This window comes from Narcine bancroftii, chromosome 1, assembly GCF_036971445.1.
Source record: "Narcine bancroftii isolate sNarBan1 chromosome 1, sNarBan1.hap1, whole genome shotgun sequence".
Lineage (NCBI taxonomy): Eukaryota > Metazoa > Chordata > Chondrichthyes > Torpediniformes > Narcinidae > Narcine > Narcine bancroftii.
In genome coordinates this window covers 357,101,950-357,124,164 of record NC_091469.1, presented here as the reverse complement: position 1 = coordinate 357,124,164, position 22,215 = coordinate 357,101,950, and the positions used below count along the sequence as shown (strand labels likewise).

The window sequence follows — 22,215 nt, the reverse complement described above, 5'->3', positions numbered from 1 at the left end:
ACATAGTGGTTAGCACAACACCTTTATACCATCAACGATCGGGACAAGGGTTTGAACCCCACGCTGTTTGTAAGGAGTTTGTACATTCTCCCCATGTCTGCACGAGCTTCCCCCGGGGGCTCCAAAATGGCCTGTTACCATGCTGTATGTCTAAATTTTTTAAAAATTATGTTCACTTTGGTGTAATTTCTTTTGTGCGTCAATTATATTTTCTTTTATTTCTGCTTTTTCTCCTGATTATACTTCATATTTTTTAGTCACTGTTAGGCTGATCTTCAAATATCAAAGAGAAAAGGACTGGTATTCCTTTGGGGTTCTAAACATAGCTACATAAAAGAAGTCAGGAAAAGGTGAATGCACAAGGAACAAACAAATGTTGGTACACTAATCTTAACAGGCAAGCAGCTTTTATTAATGCTGCATTACATGGTGATGTATTATTCAAAAGAAAAGAAATACTGGGTAGGTTAATGTTGGACAACAAGGCTGTCCTGTGGGTCTAATGCTTATAACTTGCTCAGAAATGCAGTGGAGAATCTTGCTTTTGATTCCTCAGGATCTTTTCCACATTTTTCAGTGTGGCTTAGGTATACTGAAAACATTTGTCAAAAGGGACCATTTTTTGGTACAGTGCTAAATTTTCTGTATTAGAATTAGAATTTACTGTTTTGCAGCAACATCAAGTGCAAACATTTATATAAAACACATTATGAAATAAATAAAAATAGGGCAAGAAAAAGAAAATGTCAAAGTAAGGCAATTATTCATTCAGGAATTTTATAGCAGAGTGCCTGGCCTGGGTGTTGGGGGCTCTTGAGGATAGAAGCTGCTTTAAGACACCAGCTCTTGCAGATGTCCTCGATGGAGTGAAGACTCATGCTTGTGATGTCACAGGTTGAGTTAACAAACCCTCTGGATTTTTTCTTGTCCTGAGCTTCTTGACCAGCACTGAGGGAATAATGGTATTGAAGGCTGAGCTGTAGTCGATGAAGAGCAGCCGTGTGTATGAGTTACATATGAGTTACAACTGAATGGAGAGCTAGTGTGTCTGCTGTGAAGCAATTGCGACAGTAGGTGAATTGGAATGGTCCAGTCCTTTACTTAGGTATGTGTTAATTCTGGCCATGACTAACATTTCAAAGCATTTCATCACATTAATAGTCGTTGAGGCAGCTCATTCTGCTCTTCTTGGGCACTGGGATGATTGATGCCATTTTGAAGCAGGTGGGGACCACTGACTGCAGTAATGAGTAATTGAAAATGTCTGTGAACACTCCAGATGGTTGGTTAGAACAGATTTTAAATACCTTGGCAGGTACAGCATCAGGGCCTTTAACCTTGCGAGCATTCATCCTTTTGAATGATGGTCTGACGTCGACCTCAGAGACAGAAATCGCAGGGTCCTCAGCCTTCACATGGATTCTCACAGGCACTGTTGAGTTCTCCTTTTCAAAGCAGGCATCGAAGGAGTTCAACTCATCAGGTAATGAAGCATCAGGATGTAATGGCCATAGCTGGTATATATCTGACTCTGTCTCTCGGTTGCTCTGGAATTGCTTCTCTGTTGTTGAAATAGCCTTTCACAGGTTGCACCTGGAATTCTTTTAAAGGTCTGGATCACCATCCTTAAAAACCCTTGACCGCATATTAGGGTTAGATTCAAATATGGGTAACATCAGCAGGTTGCAGATCTTCTGATTCATTCAAGGCTCCTGGTTGGGGAACTCCCATTATGTTCGCATGGGCACACACTCATCCATGCAGGATTTGATAAAGTTGGTGACGCCGGTTGCATGAGACCTTGAATACGGTCCGCTCAATCGATTCAAAGCTTCCCTTGACCATATTTTCACCATCTTCACCACTGGCACTGTAGTCCTCAGTCTCTGCTTGTACGCTGGGAAGTACAGCCAGGTGATCAGACTTGAGGAAGGGCAAATATGGGAAGCTCAGTAGTTCAATGATACATTATTCTCTAAAAAAAATCCCTAATTAATCAGGCTATAAATGGAAAACCAAATGTTGGAGATCTGAAATTAGAACTTAAAATAGCATACAAAATTCAGGAGGAACTCAGCAGGTAGGGCAGCATCCATGGAAGGCACTAGACAATTGAAGTATTGGGCAAAAATTCCTTCAAGTCTGGGAAGAAAGGGATCAGAAGCCAGGATAAAAGAATGGAGGAGGAGCACGAGCTGGGGAGGGGGTAGAAAGTGGATAAGGAAATAAAATGGAATAAAGTAAGAAGCTAAGAGGTAATAGGAGGAAAAGGCAGAGGGATAAGGAAAATGTACTCTGATATAAGGGAAGAGTACGTAGATCATGGAAAGAAGTGAAGAAGATGGGGAGTGAGAGAAAGGAAGGTATGGGTAACAGGCAAGTAGAGAGGGCAAGGAATGGGAAGCAGAAGGAAAGGGGTCAGTGAAAGCAATCACGGGTTAAAATAAACAGGGTTGGGAGGTTACTGGAAATTCTGTTGATGTCATTGGTTGGGGACTTCCAAGATGGAATACAAAGCCTGCCTCTTCCTCCTTTCAACGCCTAACTTCTTACATTAACCCCATTTATTTCCTAACTCTCCTTTTACCCTCTCCCATCTAAATTCATCTATCACCTGCCAGCGTGTGCTCCTCCCCACATTCCCCCCACCCCCCCCCCCACACCCCCAATCCTTTTCCTTGGTCTTCTGCCCTTTTTCTTGCCAGCCCTGATGAAGGGTTTTTGGTGCAAAACATTGATTGTTTATGGTCTTCCACAGATACTGCCTGACTTGCTGAGTTCCTCCAGGTTTTTGTGCGTTGTTCCAATGTTCCAGTATTTGTAGTCATTTTTTCTTTGCCTTAGAACTTAAAGTGTAAGAAATTGTCAGCAAGTCACACAAAATCTATGCAAAGAAAACAGATTCAACATCTCAGGTTGAAGACCCTTTATCAATTTGTGTATTATTTCCCTTTCTAAAGCAAGGCCTGTACTGTCCCTTACAATAGATTTCAATAATTTGCCTATGTGAAACTGACTGGCTGCAATTAATTGGAATGGAGTATAATATCTGTAATATGAACTCAGGTTTTCTCCTAGTCACCACGTAACTTGCTGGCACTTCTGCATTCTTCTTTTGAGTTCGGATTTATAGTAAGCAATGGAATTTCCCATCTTTTAACATTTATTTCTGATTGTCCTCATTAACCATCAACCAAGTAACTTTATAAACTCCTGAAATCTCCTTGGCAACCCTGATCTCATCCTTATTTATCCTTCACCTATCTTTTCTGCTTGTTTTCTCACTTTCCCAGTTCTGACCCGAAATGTTCATTGTTTGTTTTTCTACAGATGGAGTCTGGCCTGTTGACTGTTCCAGCATTTTTTGTTTTTATTTCAGATTTTGACCATCTGTAGTTTTTGATTTTCCATGAATATTGGTGTTTGTTCCTGAATAAAATCATACAATGAACTTAGTCACACAATCTTATAACCAAGAAAAAGAAATTACGGTACATCTTTTATCATATAAGATACTTATATAAATATGATTATACATACTATCCTCACCTCTGGGTGGTTGAAGTATACATGTATTTTTTTGCTTTTGCATCTCTTGTACTGTCAGATGTTGGATCACCAGCAGTCTATGATACATTACAAATAATACATTTTATAAATATGAAAGATTAAAAACTACATGGCTAAAATATATATCACACACATACATTTTATATATATATATATATATATATAAAAACACACACATACACACACACATATATAGATATATATACACACACACACATATACACATATACACACACACATATATATATATATATACACACACACACGCACACACACACATATATATACATACGCACACGTGTATTCATAGATTCAAATATGTATACTTATTTACGTATATGCATACTTGATCTGTAGGATCCACACTAAAGTTAAAAGTATGGCTTTTCAGACTAACAGGAATTGAAGGCGTTGAAGGCGTAACTCGGACTGGACTTGTCCAACCTTGAAAATAGAATAAGAGTGATTTAATCAATTAGACTCACAAAGTTAATATGAAACTTTCATTATATCCTGTCTACTGAATGTATATATTTACATTTTATACCTAATAGAGAAATGAGCAGAGAACTGCACTCTCAATGAAAGCTCTTGAAACATCATTTTAAATTATTAGGAAAAGCTAATTCTGAAGGACTAACCTCCAATTCAACTTATCAGTTATAGATTATGATTAAATAGTTATGGAAAAAGGTTGGCTGATCCTCAAGATAAAATCCTAAATTGGGGAAAAGCTAATTATTCTTTCCATCTTAATCTTTTTATTCAGTTTCAAATTAATAAATATAAGAATGTTACAGAGATCGGGATTTCATTCACAAGGGTTAACATATACAAACACAGGCATCAAGAAACATATGTAAACTGAGCCTCCCAATCTCTTAAAAAACAAACATGAAATGGAAACAAATTTTATTACAAAAATGTCCCTCTAACTAAGAAACAAAAACAAAAAAGAGAACAAAAGCTGGGCTACCATGTTTCAGCAGTTAAACAAATATTTTGTGATTAATTCTGCTCCTCTACACTCACAAAAAAAATGTTGAAAAGGATTTAGAAAGGACCAACTTTCATCATATGAAAATGTTGACTAAATGGCCTCCACATTTCTTCAAATTTAACCAACAGTACCACTTTTAATATTTTTCTAAATTTAAACATGCTATAGTTTGGGAAAACTACTGAAACATAGTAGGTGGTTTAGGGTCTTTCCATTTGAGTAAAATGGATCTCCTGGCTATGAAAGTAACAAATGCAATTAAGCTGAAGCAGAGTCCAAAACTGGTAGTCCAAAAGGTGCAGTAATAGGATGAGGTTGTAGGTCAATGAACAAAACTCCTGAAATAATATCAAAATATTTTTCCAATTTTTTTTGAGGGAAAGCCAAGACCAAAACATATGCATCAGGGAAGCCACTTCAGTGCTCGCTTTGGCAGCACATATACTAAAATTGGAATGATTCAGAGAAGATTAGCATGGCCCGTGCGCAAGGAGGGAAGCCACCTCAGAATTACATCGGTCACAAATAGGGTTTTCATGGGTGTAAAACGATCTACCTTGTCCTTGGACATAATGGGCCCTATGAACCACCTTAAACTGTATTAAAGAGTGTTGAGCACACATTGAAGAAGTGTTAACTAATTTGAGAATTTTCTCCCATGGCTCTATAGATAAAAGTACCTTAAGTTCTCTTCCCCATTCATTCATAATTTTGTCAGAAATCACTGGATGTGTTTTCAGGATCAAATTATGAATTGTCGCTATTAAACTCTTCTGAAAATGGTTTAAACATAAAATTTTAATTGGTAACTTCAGTCTGATGTGGTATTGGAAAGGTAGATAAAATAACATTTAAAAAGTTCCTAATCTGTCGATATCTGAAAAAAATGTGATTTAGGAAAATTAAATTTATTAGACAACTACTCAAAAGTCAGTCGTCTATAAATAAATTGCAAAAAAAGTATTATTCCCTTCGTATTCCATAAAAGCTTAATCAATTCTAGATGGTTGAAATTAGATGGAATAGGAGTTGACAAGATAAATTTATTCATTCCCGAAAAATTTACAAAATTGAAACCATGTTTGTATTTAATGTTTCAATATTGGATTCATCAGTTGTTTGTTCAATTTAGGGAGTACAAAAGGGAACAAAGCCCCTAGAGTAGAAGCCAACAAGAACCCCTGCACAAACTATGCTCAAGACTCACCCATCATGGACACTGAATTTCATCCAGATCTTGTATCCAGAAAATTATATACTGAATTTTAATTGCCTAATAGTAAAGTCTAAAATGAGGCAATGACATATTGCTATCCTTTAATTTCTGTAAACATTTCTTTCTTAACCTAGGGTTCTTATTCTGTTATATATATGAAGAAATTCTCAAATCAGTATTATAAAACAAAAACTTGGGGATGAAGGTTGGAACCACCTGAAATAGGTACAAGTATTTAAGTACAATTATAATTTTAACTGCATTATTTGATTAATCAATGATAAGGACAAAAGAGACCATTTAGTAAATGATTGTTTAACATGTTCAATTAAGGGTAAAAAGTTAACTTTAAATAAATCCTTATGCTTCTTAGTGATTTTGACACCCAAATAAGTAAAATGATTAGTAACCAATCTAAATGGAGATTGTTCATAGATTGGAACATGCATATTTAATGGAAAAAGCTTGTTTTATTGAGGTGCAATTTATAACCAGAAAAACTACTAAATTGAGCAAGTAATAACACCACTGCAGGGATAGATTGCTCAGGGTTAGTAACAAGTCTTCTGCATATAGTGATATCTTATGTATCCCATCCCCACAAATCTTTGGCTTGGCTTCGCGGACGAAGATTTATGGAGGGGGTAAAAAGTCCACGTCAGCTGCAGGCTCGTTTGTGGCTGACAAGTCCGATGCGGGACAGGCAGACACGGTTGCAGCGGTTGCATGGGAAAATTGGTGGGTTGGGGTTGGGTTTTTCCTCCTTTGTCTTTTGTCAGTGAGGTGGGCTCTGCGGTCTTCTTCACAGGAGGTTGCTGCCCGCCAATCTGTGAGGCGCCAAGATGCACGGTTTGAGGCGATATCAGCCCACTGGCGGTGGTCAATGTGGCAGGCACCAAGAGATTTCTTTAGGCAGTCCTTGTACCTTTTCTTTGGTGCACCTCTGTCACGGTGGCCAGTGGAGAGCTCGCCATGTAACACGATCTTGGGAAGGCGATGGTCCTCCATTCTGGAGACATGACCCATCCAGCGCAGCTGGATCTTCAGCAGCGTGGACTCGATGCTGTCGACCTCTGCCATCTCGAGTACTTCGACGTTAGGGGTGTAAGCGCTCCAATGGATGTTGAGGATGGAGTGGAGACAACGCTGGTGGAAGCGTTCTAATAATGCCAAATATATTTGATAATTGAAAAGAGCAATTTCCAGGTGATGTCAAATAATAAAGGGCTCAAAGGACAACCTCGTCCAGTACCTCAAAACAGCCTAAAAAAGGAGAATCTCTGATTTTTGCTAAACACAGAAGCCAAAGGTAAGTGGTATGTTAGTTTTATGCAAGACATAAATTTTGAGAAAAGCTAATAATTTGATGACATGAGAAAGGAATTTGCCAAGGTTGATAGGGAGAGCTAATGGGATATCTGGTAGGCAGGAGGCTATTAGATGTAAAGTAGGGAGAGATCAGGAGTAGCTTGTTTTTGTTGTGAGTGAAGGGCAAGAGGAGCATGATAATGGAACCCTGGATGATGCTACAGGGATTTGGTCCTGTTGTTTATCATATCTTTGAATGATTTGGATGAGAATTTGGTGACATAATTAGTAAGTATGCAGATGACAACAAAATTAGTGGACAATGAGGAAGCTTGTCTAAGATTACAATAGGATCTAAATCAACTGGGGAAGTGGGAAAGGAATAGCAGATGGAATTTAACTCCGACAAATGCCATGGACATCTTGGAAGTTAAACTAGGGTAGGACAAGCACAGTGAATGATAGGGCCCATGAGAGTGTTGTAGAACAAAGGGACTCAAGGTAGCAGAATGTAGTTCCCTGAAATATCTATACAGAAAGACAAAGTGATGATGAAGACACAAGGTGTATTTGCCTTCATCTTTCAGGTATTGTGTACAAAAGTTGAGACAGCTTGTAACAACTCAAAAAGATATTTGTGAGACTGTTCCTGGAATATTGCAAACAATTTGATGCTATGGAAGAGTGTGATAAAGAGTGAATGGGGGTGCAGAAATGTTTTGCAAGGATGTTGCCAAAATTGAAATGTTTGAGTTATTAAGAAAGACTGGGTTTCTCCTAATAACTGGAATTATTTTCCTTGGAACAAAGGAGGCTGAGGGTTGACATTATAAAATCATGAAGGGCACAAATAAGGTGGATGGTCACAATCTTTTCCCAGGGATAGGGGAGTCTAAAACTTGGGGGCTAAAGCTTGAGGTGAGAGGGAAAGACTTGAAGGGGATCTGAGGGGCAACTTCTTCACACTGAGGGAGGTGGATATTTAGAACAAGCTTTCAGGGGATGTGGGAGAGGTGGTTACATTTACAATGTTTATATTTACAAAGTTTAAAAGACACTTGGCCAAGTTCATGGATAGGATAAAATTGGAAGGACATGAACCAAATGCAGACAAATGGGATTAGCTCAGGAAGCACCTAGTCAGCATGGATGAGTTGGCCCAAGTTTTGCTTTGGTGCTGTAAAACTTTGAATCTTGGAGAAAGTAAGAAATAAGAAAATGACAATCAACCAACTAATCTAAAATTTACCTTAGTAGATAAACAAACACAGGTCTAAAGAGGGTTGATATGCAAGAAGCTATATTACCATAAAAGGATACAAGATGTAGAATTTTTAAAATATTTTCATCATGGAGGACAGAACAACCCTTCAGCTCAATTCATCCATGCTGACTCAGTTGACATTCTGGGCTACTCGCATTTGTTCCATCTCCTTCTGAGCCATTTCTACCCATGTATCTGCCCAAGTGTCTTTGTAATGTCAAAAAATATCTGCTTCTACAATTTCCTCTGGCAGCCAAGCAGTTCCAAATACTCTCAACCCTGTGGGAAAAAGTTGCCTCTCAGATTTTTTTAAAAAATGTCTCCCCTATCACCTTAAAACTGCCTTGCAATTCTACAATCATCTACCAATACAAAGACCGTGAGCATTTGCTTTATCCAGGTCTCTCATGATTTTTATAAACCTCTAAGGTCATCGCTCAGCCTCTTGTGTTCTATGGAATAAAGATCCAGCCTACCTAATCTCTCCCTATAACTCGAGTCCTGGCAACGTCCTAGTGAAATTTCCAGGATCTTGCAATCCACTGTAAATTACTTATTTAACCCTCTGACAGAGTTCTCTACAGGTATAACCAATTCATGAACCTCCGTGCACAATCAAACAAAACTCCACATCATTTCCTCATGCATTGCCAATTCTTCAGTTTCCCATCACCTCCCAAACAAAGTCTTTATAGTACATACAGTGTAGGAAACATTCCAACATTTTATAAAACACTACCCAAGAGTGTCTTAAAAGGGGAATAGATTGATAATTCGAGGCACTGAATTCCAGAACTTAAATTATTAGCAGCAGAAGGAAGCAAATAAGTCTGTCAGGACCCAGAGAACAGAATTGAAGAATTGAAGGAGTGATGAGCATCTTGATGGCATGGTTGAACATTACAAAGCGAGGGCTGCAGCACCATTGAGGGATTTGAAAGCAAGAATGAGATTTACTTGTGAGTCATTGTGGATCAGTTATCGTGGGGGGGTTCAGATGAATGGAACTGCACAGATGATGGCAAAGGCGGAAGAGTTTTTAGATGACCTCACATTTACAGATGCTAAAGCTTGGAAGGCCAGTGAGGAGCATTTCAGAATAAGCAAGTAATTACAGGCTGGCAAGGCTCATGTCATTGTGAGGGAAATTAGTGGAGAAAATTCTGAGAAGGACTCTGGCCCGAAATATTGATCATCTCCTATGGAATGCAAGACCTGCTGAGTTCCTTCAACACATCAGTTTTAATACATTCACAGGGCCTACAGACTTTCATATTTAACTCTATCTGTAAGTTTATTGGAAAAATGGCTGAGAAGTTCCAGCATCTTTTGGTTTATTTAATATTTATTTATTAGTGATTTTTTTTTCTTCTTTAAAAGGAGACATATTCACGTCTGGGAGGAATATAATTTTCAAAAATATATTGAGATTGGAGAAATTCAGTGAGCAGGTAGGCTTGAGATTAAATAAATAAGAATTAAAAGCAGAAGAAGGGTATCTGTCCTTTATCTTCTACATCTAAATCGTTTTCTTGCATTATCCCCATGTCCCTTGATTCTTTGAATGTTCTGAAATCTATTGGTCTCAGTTTTTAATCAATTCAATAACATCCTCCACAATCCATTTTGGTAGACAATTCTGTTTCACCACTTTCTGAATTGAGATGTTATTCCTTATTTTAGTCCTAAACCTATCCCTTATTCTGAAATTGTGACTATAACTTGGAATCTGCAGCCAGTAACACCCTCCTTCCATCCACCCTATTGTGATCACCTAGCCTTCTCCTAAACCCAGAAGACTACTGGCCTAATCTACATGACCTTTTTTCATACAGCAAACACAACATTCCAGGAACCATTCTAATGATTCTTCCCTCTATAGCAAATGTATCCTTTTTTAAATAGGGAGACCAAATGTTAAACAGATATCCCAGCATCTGTAGATATTTTTGTTTGACTTTAAAAATAAGATGAGAATTTGATGAACATGAGTCTTTTGAAGAGTTGTCAAAGATGAATGATGAGAAACTACTTAAGGCCTATGACCATACATCTGACTTTTAAAAAAAATACTGTACAAATTTTTTTAAATATATACAATATGAAAATTATACTTCTGGTGTGAAAGTAGGGGCCTATCTATAAGGAAAATAACGATAGCCAAGCTCTCGCAAGAGCTGGCCTTGGTGGCCGCCATGTTGCATTTGATGAGTGATAAAATGGATACAGTGAATTTCTGACTTGCATCCATTTTGGGATATGACTGGCCACTCAGAATGGAACTTGGTCATAAGTCGGGGTCTACCTGTATAGTAAAGCATTTGTCAATGAAAGCTCTTGAAACATCATTTTAAATTATTAGGAAAATTATTGCAGAATTATGTTAGATTAAAAATCAGCTTGGCTATATTTAAAAAAAAAGTGTAGTGGTGAATGGGTGATATTCTGATTGAAGCAATGATGTTATTGAGTCTGAAAATAACATGGAAATCGGTGGATTGCTGGATAATGAGGAGAGTCAAAGGATTTAGTACCTTAAAGACCAGTTGGAAATGTTGAAGTAAAATGACAGATGGAGTTTAATCTGAAGAAGTACGAGGTATTGTACTTTGGAAGACAAAATGTAAGAGGAACAGATACAGTAAATGGCAGGATCCATTAGTGCAGGGGTCCCCAATCCTTTAGATCATTGACCCTTCATGGAATCCTTGATCCTTCATAGACCCCCAGACATGTACAAAAAAAATTAAGTAGACGTGAAGTTTCCATATGCATTAGTGAGGGAAACTGCATATCAAGCCTTTCAAGACTGTTATTCTCTATCCCTTCCCCCCCCCCCACCCCCGTGATTATCTCTCATGAAATATAGGGACATGAAAAGAAAAAACTGTTTACTATCATTGTGGAAATTGAGAAATGTACAAAATATTTAATATAGTATTGGAATTCAACATGTGTTCAAACTTTACCAAAATAAGTGAAAATACAGCATGATGATTATGTCACATTAAATAAAGGGAAATACACATCATTAATGGGAAGGATGTGTTTAACCATATAACCACTTACAGCACAGAACAGGCCAGTTCGGCCCTACTAGTCCATGCCGTAGCAAATCCCCACCCTCCTAGTCCCACTGACCAGCACCCGGTCCATACCCCTCTAGTCCCCTCCTATCCATGTAACGATCCAGTCTTTCCTTAAATGTAACCAATGACTCCGCCTCGACCACGTCTGCCGGAAGCTCATTCCACATCCCCACCACCCTCTGCGTAAAGAAATTTCCCCTCATGTTCCCCTTATAATTTTCCCCCTTCAATCTTAAACCATGTCCTCTAGTTTGAATCTCCCCCTTTCTTAATTGAAAAAGCCTATCCACATTTATTCCGTCTGTCCCTTTTAAAATCTTAAACACCTCTATCAAGTCCCCTCTCAATCTTCTACGCTCCAGAGAAAAAAGCCCCAGTCTGCACAACCTTTCCCTGTAACTCAGACCCTGATACCCTGTCAACATTCACGTGAACCCTCTCTGCACTCTCTCTATTTTGTTTATATCTTCCCTATAATTTGGTGACCAAAGCTGTACACAGTACTCCAAATTTGGCCTCACCAATGCCTTGTACAATTTCATCATAACCTCCCTACTCTTGAATTCAATACTCCGATTTATGAAGGCCAACATTCCAAACGCCTTCTTCACTACACCATCTACCTGAGTTTCAGCCTTGAGGGTACTATTTACCATAACTCCTAAATCCCTTTGTTGCTCTGCACTCCTCAATTGTCTACCATTCAATGTATATGACCTATTTAAATTTGCCTTTCCAAAATGCAGCACCTCACATTTATCTGTATTAAATTCCATCAGCCATTTCTCAGCCCACACCTCCAGCCTTCCTAAATCACCTTTTAATCTACGGTAATCTTCCTCACTGTCCACAACACCACCAATCTTTGTGTCATCCGCAAACTTGCTTATCCAATTCTCCACCCCTACATCCAGATCGTTAATATATATATAACAAATAATAGTGGACCCAGGACCGAACCCTGAGGAACTTCACTAGTCACCGGCCTCCAATTGGACAAACAATTTTCTACCACTACTCTCTGACACCTCCCATCCAACCACTGCTGAATCTATTTCACTACCTCCTTATTTATACATAGTGCCTCCACCTTTTTTCCTAACCTCCTGTGGGGAACTTTGTCAAAAGCTTTACTAAAGTCCAAATAGACAACATCCACAGCTTTCTCTTCATCAACCTTTTTTGTAACCCCCTCGAAGAACTCAATCAGGTTTGTCAAGCATGATCTACCCCTGACAAAACCATGCTGATTACTCCTTATCAATCCCTGTATCTCCAAAAATTTGTAAATAGCATCCCTCAGAACATTTTCCATCAACTTGCCCACCACAGACGTCAGACTTACAGGCCTATAATTCCCAGGTTTGCATTTGGACCCTTTCTTAAACAGAGAAACCACATGCGCCACCCTCTAATCCTTTGGTACCACCCCCGTGGCCAGTGACATCCTAAATATCTCTGTTAATGGCCCCACTAACTGTCCACTAGCCTCCCTGAGTGTCCTAGGGAATATTTTGTCCGGTCCGGGAGATTTATCCACCTTTATCTTTTTTTAACACAGCCATCACTACCTCCTCAGTTATCTTTATATGCTTCATGACCTCCCCACTATTTTTCTTTACTTCAACTGGTTCAACATTTTTTTCCCCAGTGAATACCAAGGCAAAGAAATCATTCAAAATTTCCCCCATTTCCTCAGACTTCTCACTCAGCCTACCTCCGCTATCTACAAGGGGTCCAATTTTATCTCTCACTAATCTTTTACTTTTAATGTACTGATAGAAACCCTTTGGATTTATTTTTACTCTGTCAGCCAAAGCCTCTTCATGCCTTTTTTTGGCCTTTCTAATTTCTTTCTTAAGATTCCTTCTACACTCCTTGTAGTCCTCCTTCAACTTCTTAGCTCCCTGCTCTTGTACACCTCCCTTTTTCTCCTAACCAAATTTCCAATATTCCTCGAAAACTAAGCCTCCCTATGACTTCCAGCCTTTCCTTTGATCCACACTGGGACATAATTACTCTGTACCCTCAAAATTTATTTTTTGAATATCCTCCATTTTTCATTAACATCCTTACCTGAAAATATCCTGTCCCACTCAATACTCCCCAAATCCCTTCTTATTCCTTCGAAATTTGCTCTTTTCCAATCCAGAACCTCAACTTTAGGCCTCTCCTTGCTCTTCCCTAAAACTACCCTAAAACTAACAGAATTATGATCACTAGACCCAATTGGTTCTCCAACATTAATGTCCGCTACCTGACCTAGCTCGTTCCCTAACAGGAGATCCAGTATTACACCATCCCGAGTCGGTTCTTCTACTAACTGATTTAGAAAACAATCCTGAACACATTTAACGAACTCCAGCCCATCCAGCCCTCTAACTGTATGGGTATCCCAATCAATGTGTGGGAAGTTAAAATCCTTATGATTTTCACACATATACGTTATCTCCCTACAAATTTGTTCCTCTAATTTTCTTGGCCCATTTGGTGGTCTGTAATACACCCCTATTAGCACCCTCTTGCCTCCTCCACCCCTCAATTCCACCCAAACAGCCTCACTGGTAGATCCCTCCATACCATCCTGCCACCTCACGGCAGTAATGTCCTCCTTAACAAGCAGAGCAACTCCTCCTTTTTTACCCCCTGATCTATCACATCTAAAACAAATGTATCCTGGAATATTAAGTTGCCAGTCCTGCCCCTCCTGTAGCCAGGTCACACTAATTGCCACAATATCGTGACCCCAAGTATCTATCCATGCTCTCAGCTCATCTACCTTGTTCACAATGCTTCTTGCATTAAGATATATGCATCTCAGAGAATGACCCTCACATATATTCTCCTTTTTACCTTCTACCCTAATCTCCATCCTACCTTTGTTATCTTTTTTATTCCTAGCTAGGTGGCCATACTCTCTGGACACTGCTCTCACACTCTGTTCCCCACCCCCCTGCCAAACTAGTTTAAATCTGTTTGATGAACATCAGCAAGGGAATTGATATTTGGTTGGAGATTGCTGAGTTTTAATCGCAAGTTACGAAGTTTTTCCAGGTTCAGTCTGCTTGTCTGTTTTGTTATGACCACATTTGCATGGCTAAAACCAGCTTCAACCATGTACGAACTTTGGAATGCAAGTATAAATGGCTCAACTGCTGCACTAAGCTTGTGATATTTAGTAGCAGTTTTTACATTGCTCCAATAATCACTGAGGTTTATACTTTTGAACAATGATTCAGCTTTGAGATCCACACATATATCAACGAGTTCATCTTCTAAGTGAGATTCGATGCCTGCATTTTCCATTTCCAAATCAAACAGTGTAACAATTCAGTCAGCTACATGCATTTTCTCCAGGTCCTCGAAATGTACTTTAAAGTCTTACTTTAAAGGTGATTTATGTATATCTCTAGATAACAGTCTAAATGTTTTCATCTTCTTCCAATTGCTTTAAATTTCAAAAATACTCAATCTCTACGTGCCAATGAAAATTTAAATAGGCCTATTTTGACTTGGAAATCTATTAGGATTGAATAATTGTAACATCTTTACCTTGCAGAGGTTTCTGTACTTCATTAAATTTTGAATATGGGTCTGCCAATTAGAACAGATGGTTCTTATACTTTTCCAACTCGTCACATAGTGATGGGTCCACATCCATAAGAAACTCCAGTTGAGTCATACAAGTCTTTGCAAGCTATCACCTTTTGACAACTACCTTACCTCAATGTGCAAAAGTAATTGATTCAAAGTTTCATCATTTTTTCCACATGTAGTTACAGAGACGAATTTAGAGGATGTACTTTAATTTTATTGACTGACTTGATACACACTTTTAAGGCATCTTGCAGTTCACCACTGAGTTTCTTGGCTACAAGATGATGTCTGTGTAATATCCAGAGAACAGTACGTACATTGGGAATCTTTTGAGTAAGGCGGCAAATCCTCCTTGTATTCCCGAGGGGAACATTGTGTTTCTTCAAATAATCCTCCAAACATCAAAAAATTGTCTCAGCTTCCACATCACCTTTAAGGTGCTTGGCAAACAAAAACCTCATCTATAATGGGCATGAGTATATTTGAACTGCCAAAAGTTGCTTTATTGAGTTGAATGGAAAACTTGCATTGCTGAAGCTCAAATGCTAAAGTTTTCTTCACATCATCGGACATCTCATCAAAGCGCCTTCACACTGTATTTGCACTTAATGGCATGCATTTTAGAATAGGTTGAGACTCTTAACATTTTCAATCACATCTTTAATTGCTGGTATTGTGATCTCACCAATGGTGTACGATTTTCCTTTCTTTGCTATATTAAGGAAGATACTGTATGATACCTTCAGTTCCTCTTCATTATCAGCACTGGCAGGTGCTTTAAAAAATGTCTTTAAATTTGGTCGATTTCTGATATTTTTCTTTCTTTCAGCACCTTAAAAAATAAATTGATCTTTGTTTTTTTATCAGAGTGAATCCTTTAGAGGTTTTTAAATCTTTGCATGTTTCATGGCATCATTATTGAAATTATTTTCACATAACAAGCACGTAGGCATTGCTTCATTAGAAAACGAAGGTATGAATCCAAATTTCAAATACTCTTGTGAATATTGTTGGCATTTATTCTTAGCATTAGTGGCCACCATTGTGTAAATTTGGCACATTTCTAGCAAATTTACTCTCACCACTCCAATAACTATGGGTGTTGAGTATGCACTGGCCGTCTCTGGACTAGTTGGCACCGTTGGACTGGGGTACACAGCCTAGCATTGCCACAACCCAGACTTTCGTTACATACTTAAAAATAAAGCTAAGGTTGTCAAAATATTTTAAAATATTACAAGACTAAAATGCTAATATTGAATCTTTGCGGAAACTGCCAAAATGTTTGGCCTGGAAGTCAGCCTGAAGAAAACTGAGGTCCTCCATCAGCCAGCTCCCCACCATGACTACCAGCCCCCCCACATCTCCATCGGGCACACAAAACTCAAAACGGTCAACCAGTTTACCTATCTCGGCTGCACCATTTCATCAGATGCAAGGATCGACAATGAGATAGACAACAGACTCGCCAAGGCAAATAGCGCCTTTGGAAGACTACACAAAAGAGTCTGGAAAAACAACCAACTGAAAAACCTCACAAAGATAAGCGTATACAGAGCCGTTGTCATACCCACACTCCTGTTCGGCTCCGAATCATGGGTCCTCTACCGGCACCACCTACGGCTCCTAGAACGCTTCCACCAGCGTTGTCTCCGCTCCATCCTCAACATCCATTGGAGCGCTCACACCCCTAACGTCGAGGTACTCGAGATGGCAGAGGTCGACAGCATCGAGTCCACGCTGCTGAAGATCCAGCTGCGCTGGATGGGTCACGTCTCCAGAATGGAGGACCATCGCCTTCCCAAGATCGTATTATATGGCGAAAACTCCACTGGCCACCGTGACAGAGGTGCACCAAAGAAAAGGTACAAGGACTGCCTAAAGAAATCTCTTGGTGCCTGCCACATTGACCACCGCCAGTGGGCTGATAACGCCTCAAACCGTGCATCTTGGCGCCTCACAGTTTGGCGGGCAGCAGCCTCCTTTGAAGAAGACCGCAGAGCCCACCTCACTGACAAAAGGCAAAGGAGGAAAAACCCAACACCCAACCCCAACCAACCAATTTTCCCTTGCAACCGCTGCAATCGTGTCTGCCTGTCCCGCATCGGACTGGTCAGCCACAAACGAGCCTGCAGCTGACGTGGACTTTTTACCCCCTCCATAAATCTTCGTCCGCGAAGCCAAGCCAAAGAAAAAGAAAAGTCAATACATTTATCAAGTATTTTTTTAAAAAACAGCATATAAGTAAAGAAAATCCACCAATTCATCTATGTGGAAACAGGTTATTACAATGGTCCATTGTTTTGTGATTCCAACTAATAATAAATTATTATGACTATTATAATAATTATTTATTTTATATTCTGTTCACTGAAACAGACAATAAAAACTAATTATATATAAATCAGAAATGTGTGTCAGTAAACCTGCCCACCAATTTTCTGCTCGATGTCTCAGAGTGGCTGCAAGGAACGTGCCAGAGACTGGTGCCCTGGCCTCCCAGCAACAACCAAAACTTTGTTACAAGACTCGAATTGCCAAGTGACAAATCTGTAAATTAAGCAAGCGAATGATTACAACAACAGTAAACCTTTGCTTTGGGTGGGAAGATGCCAAATGGAGCTGGGTCCAAGTCTTCAGCATCAGCTGCAGGTGGAGTCAGCAATGCCAACTCCATTCTCAATATCAGATGCGGTGCTGTCCGCACTGAAGAAGTCGCTCAGACTACAAGGCAGGAGCGGGGTCCTTGAGCTGTACAATTCTTTCAATCCTGAAAGTTCAATCAATCCACCCCCCCCACCCACCCGATTTTATCAGCCCCCTTTTGACCCCCTGGCATTTTCCAACTCCTTGGATAGTGTCATTGACCCCCCCCCCCCCCACACACCCCCAGGGTCAATATCCACCACTTTGGAGACACCCTATATTAGAGGATTGATGTACAGAGGGATCCTATGGTGTAAATGGCAACACAAGGGTAGGATAGTAAAGAAGGCATGTAGCATGTAAGGGTAAGGGTTTAATTATTGTCACATAATACTATATTTAGAATGTGACATACATGAAATTCTTTAACTTTTGCTTGATTTCATTGGTTGGGGAAATGAGAATAAAAGTTGGCAAGTCATATCATAGCTGTGCATAATTTGATTAGGTCACATTTGGTGTATTTTGTGTATTTCTGATCGACATGTTACAGGAAAGTCGAGCAGGCTTTGAAGTGGGTATTTATTTTTAAAAAAAAAGTTTCACCAAGATGTTTCCAAAATTAGACAGTATTAGCAACAAGGTTGGACTAACTTGGATTATTTTCTTTGAAGCATCAAGGACTTAGGAGTGACCTGTGGTGATACAAACACTACACTGACCACACTCCTACCAGCCTACTGCAGGGGGAAACCTCTGTATCTGCAGGTAGGCAATCTGGGAAGCTGACCCCACCTGCCTGCTGTCAATCACCAGCCCATAAAAAAATTGAGCTGGCCCCTTTGGGAGCAGTAGGGAATGTGGAGCCAGCAGGGTACAGAGACTTGGTGTGTACATTTTTAAGCTGATTAAAGCCTGTTGTTCAGCCTGTAGATTTTGCTCACAATTTAATAATCTTAAAGTTAAGGGACCATGGAAAAGTTCCTCATCGTCGAGAGGCAGGATGTCACCCTCAGCAGCTGGACTCTCCAGCATACTTCATGATCTGGAAGCATACGATTAAGGCAATTGTCCATTCTCAAGTGGAAATCATCAACACAAACCAGAAGAAACTCATGGTACTACACACTGAAATGGCCCACATGTTTCCCAGCGATTTGGACTGCAGAGTTTGAACCTGGAAGGCAATGTACTGACCCCCAATGAACATATTCTACGCCTGGTACCTGCTCAGCATCAGAATACATTAGCCAGGTGAGATGGCAGATGCTTACCTACAACACTGCAAGAGCTGGCATGCCCGTGCATGATTGAAGCTGGGGTGACTGCTGGGTAAGTGGAGTGTTTGAGATGCGTGTATACGAAGGCTGCAGTCAAGAGCGACCCAACAGAGTTTGTTGAAGGAGAATAATGCTTTCCTCGCCTGGATTATGGAGGTGGTCTGCTCCCAAGAAGCTGCAGCTCACCACGTAGAGGTTTTCGATGCTCGCCTCCCCCATTCTCCAGCCTGGCCAATGCCAATGACAGCAGTTGCTGTGGGGCCCTACGTGAAAGAGACTATCACCACTGCCAACACTGTCCACTGCTGTAAGCACTACAGGGCCCGGTGTGGGTCAAACTGGCTCTCCCAGAAGAACTGCCCTGCAAGGAATTCTCATTGCCCTTGATGCAGCAAGCAGGGCCATTTTGCTAAAGTGTGCCTCTCCAAATCCACTGGGAGCACTGCAGTCCTCCACAACCAACTGGGGCTACTCTCAACCCTCTGGGCACCACCATGTGTGAATACCATGCAGCACCATTACTCAACCCATCGCTTCCGCCTGCACCAACGACATCACTTCCGGCTCAGCTGTCGAACCACACAGCTGCCATGTGCTCACCACAGATGCTGCCATCTTTCATCGTCCAACTTCTGCTCGCACAGATGATATTACTTCTGCCCACACCAAACTCTTCACTTTCACCTGCACTGATGACTTTGGGTTGCCAGACCACACTGATGCCATGTGGGTCTCTTGGGTGTCACTATCATGAACCGGCTGAGCCCCTCAGCCAGCTCACCTGTTTCGCCAAGCAGACGTCGTGATCAATATGTGCACATATGAAACTGCGCACTCGTCACATTCCTGAAGATGCTCACAGACCACAGCTGGCTGGGAGCATGAACTCAGACCCCAAGGCGGTCCTATCGTCCATCATGCTATTGGAGGACATCCTCAACGATGGATTTCACTGTCAAACGGAAGGTAATAAAATGCCTGTTTGATAGTGGTGTAACTGAGAGCTTGTGCACCCGAACATGGTCTGTACGCTGGCTCTCTAAGTATAGCCAGCAAACTTTGCTATTACCTTCATGTCCCAGGACCACTCCGACGGTGCTGCTCGATGAACTTGATGGTGGGAGTGGAAACATACCAAGGATTCAGGCTACTGGTCATGCCCAAACTCTGCACCCTGGTTATCCTAGGGCTAGACTTCCAGTGCCACCTCCACAGCCTCACCTAGCCTTCGATGGCCCACTCCCCCCAGTCATCATCCACAGCTAAAAGTCCAGCAACCACCCCCAGCCCAGCTGTAGAATCTCCTCTCTATAGGTACCCACTCCATGCCTTTTTAAGTACCTGATGCTGGACTGCAAGCCCATAGCAGCCAAGAGCAGGTGCTACTGTGCAGTCGACAGGGCCTTTATCAAGGCCAAGGTGTGACGGCTTCCAGCATAAACCCCTGGAGAGCCCAGGTCCTTGTCGTAAAAGGGGGGCAGTAAACAGAGGATGGTAATTGACTAGTGAGCTCTACCCATTGTTGAAAGCTAATAAAAGCATTTGTTCTCCCTCCAGTTGTGTGAGAGCTTTTATCTACGTTACAGAGAGTTTGTTTAGAAAACTGGAGAGTTTGGTCAGAATTGTAGTTTTTTTTTAAATTTCAATTTACATTTCTCCATGACCTCATCATTACAGTGCTTATTCTGTGTTGCTGTGGGAATAAGGGAATGGTAATGAATGAAAGTAAGAGTCATAAGAAGAGCAACTGATTTACTTGCAGCTGATTTATAATCATAAATATGGTCTGATTGATAAATGCAATCATGAATCTGGTGAAGGAACACAGATGACTTGCAGTGGAATAAGAATTTTTTAAAAATTATTATTTTAATCAATGCTGAGGATTAATTTAAATAATGCAGGAAGAATGGCTGTTAGAGGGGTGCATTCTTCCTGTAGCTAAATACCAGGTTTCTCATGTATGATTACACATGATGTTGAATCATCACAGCCTGATTTGGCAGTCCTAAATTTTTTTAACATAAGAGTCACATCATCAACAGCTTGCTATTCATTAGTTCCTGAGTAACCCATTTGCCATGTGGTACCAATTACATCAAGAAATATGCTTGTGATTCATCATTGAAATTGGCAGAAAGTTGACTCCGGAGACACTCGGCGGCTGAGGGGGGGGGGGGGAAACTAGTGCTTCGTGACCTAAATTTGTTTCCATTGACTTTTGTGGTATCAAAGCGTCAATTCTTAACAATAGTTGAGTAAAGTATGGACAGAACAGTATATGAAAGTTGAACTTAGTCTTGGTAACATGGTCTTTGAAATTTGCATCAAGTTTTAGCTAACACCATTCAGACTATTTGAACAAAACAAATTTATTTGTAATCTCAGTACTACTGAAGCAAGAAACATTCTTGGAAGTCCTGTTGTTTAACTTGCTACCAAGCTCTCTGAACTCATTGCCTTTCCTAGCTGTGTACACAATGAACACTAAGATGCACTTATTCACAGATGGTCACAAATTTATCAAAGGTATGTGGAAGCATACGCACCAAGTACAGCCAGATGCATTCCGACCACCATTGACATAGGCATCTTAATGGACTGCACTCTTGTCTTCAGTCTCTCTTTCAGGAATCCTCTTTTAGTCTTCTCTACTTGTCTCCTCCATTCATCTTTTCCCACTCAGCTCACACCTTCACGGTTCTCCTGCACACTTTCATCCACGCCTCACATTCTCCTGCTGATTGCTCTCCACACTAAAGCTCACCTATCTATGCTATTTGTCATCAACAAGTATCTTTCCTGATGGCCTGTTCCCATCCACTCACTAAGGACATTCCGGTGGAGGACATCCCCTGGAAGTTTAAGTTTATTGTCAGGGGTAGGAAGATGCACTGGTAGAAGTTATTGTGTGAGCAGATCAATTAACCGTCTCGTACAAAGTGTAAAAAGGATAAAGACACCCGTTGGCACGGAGGAAAAACAGCAAATGTGACCATTTGGGGGTTGTTAGGGAGCCTGATAATGAAGGGGGAAAAACTGTCCTTGAATCTAGTGGACGATCTTATTCGTGCTCCACTAATTCAATGTTTTATCGAAACCTCACCACGAATACCCAATTTCTGTTCAAACGTTTACCTAGGCTAGCAGAAACCAAGTAGCCAATCGCGGCCCGCCGCCCCAGCGGCCAATCGCGGCCCGCCGCCCCAGCGGCCAATCGCGGCCCGCCGCCCAGCGGCCAATCG

The 22,215-nt window shown here is 40.6% G+C and overlaps 1 protein-coding gene and 1 non-coding gene across 8 annotated transcripts in view; one reads left to right on the top strand and one right to left on the bottom strand.

Annotated features, from left to right (window-relative positions):
* The window catches only part of LOC138749931 (protein SPMIP7), a 54,511-nt gene that overhangs the window by 31,644 nt on the left and 652 nt on the right, over positions 1–22,215 (bottom strand). For 5 of the 7 annotated variants that reach the window (XR_011348952.1, XM_069912021.1, XM_069912012.1 and 2 more), the window contains exons 2-3: positions 3,905–4,014; positions 3,550–3,626 (exon numbers count right to left, since the gene is read on the bottom strand). Coding sequence is in view for 6 of the 7 variants with exons in the window: in XM_069912021.1 (XP_069768122.1) it covers positions 3,550–3,626; positions 3,905–4,014 (187 nt within the window). In the remaining variant the exon portion in view is untranslated. The remainder of the gene's footprint in view (positions 1–3,549; positions 3,627–3,904; positions 4,015–22,215) is intronic. The other 2 variants (XM_069912030.1, XM_069912004.1) reach the window with 1 other exon arrangement.
* On the top strand, positions 4,991–5,097 carry LOC138752148 (U6 spliceosomal RNA). The gene has a single exon (XR_011350411.1). It is a non-coding gene; the product is annotated as a U6 spliceosomal RNA (small nuclear RNA).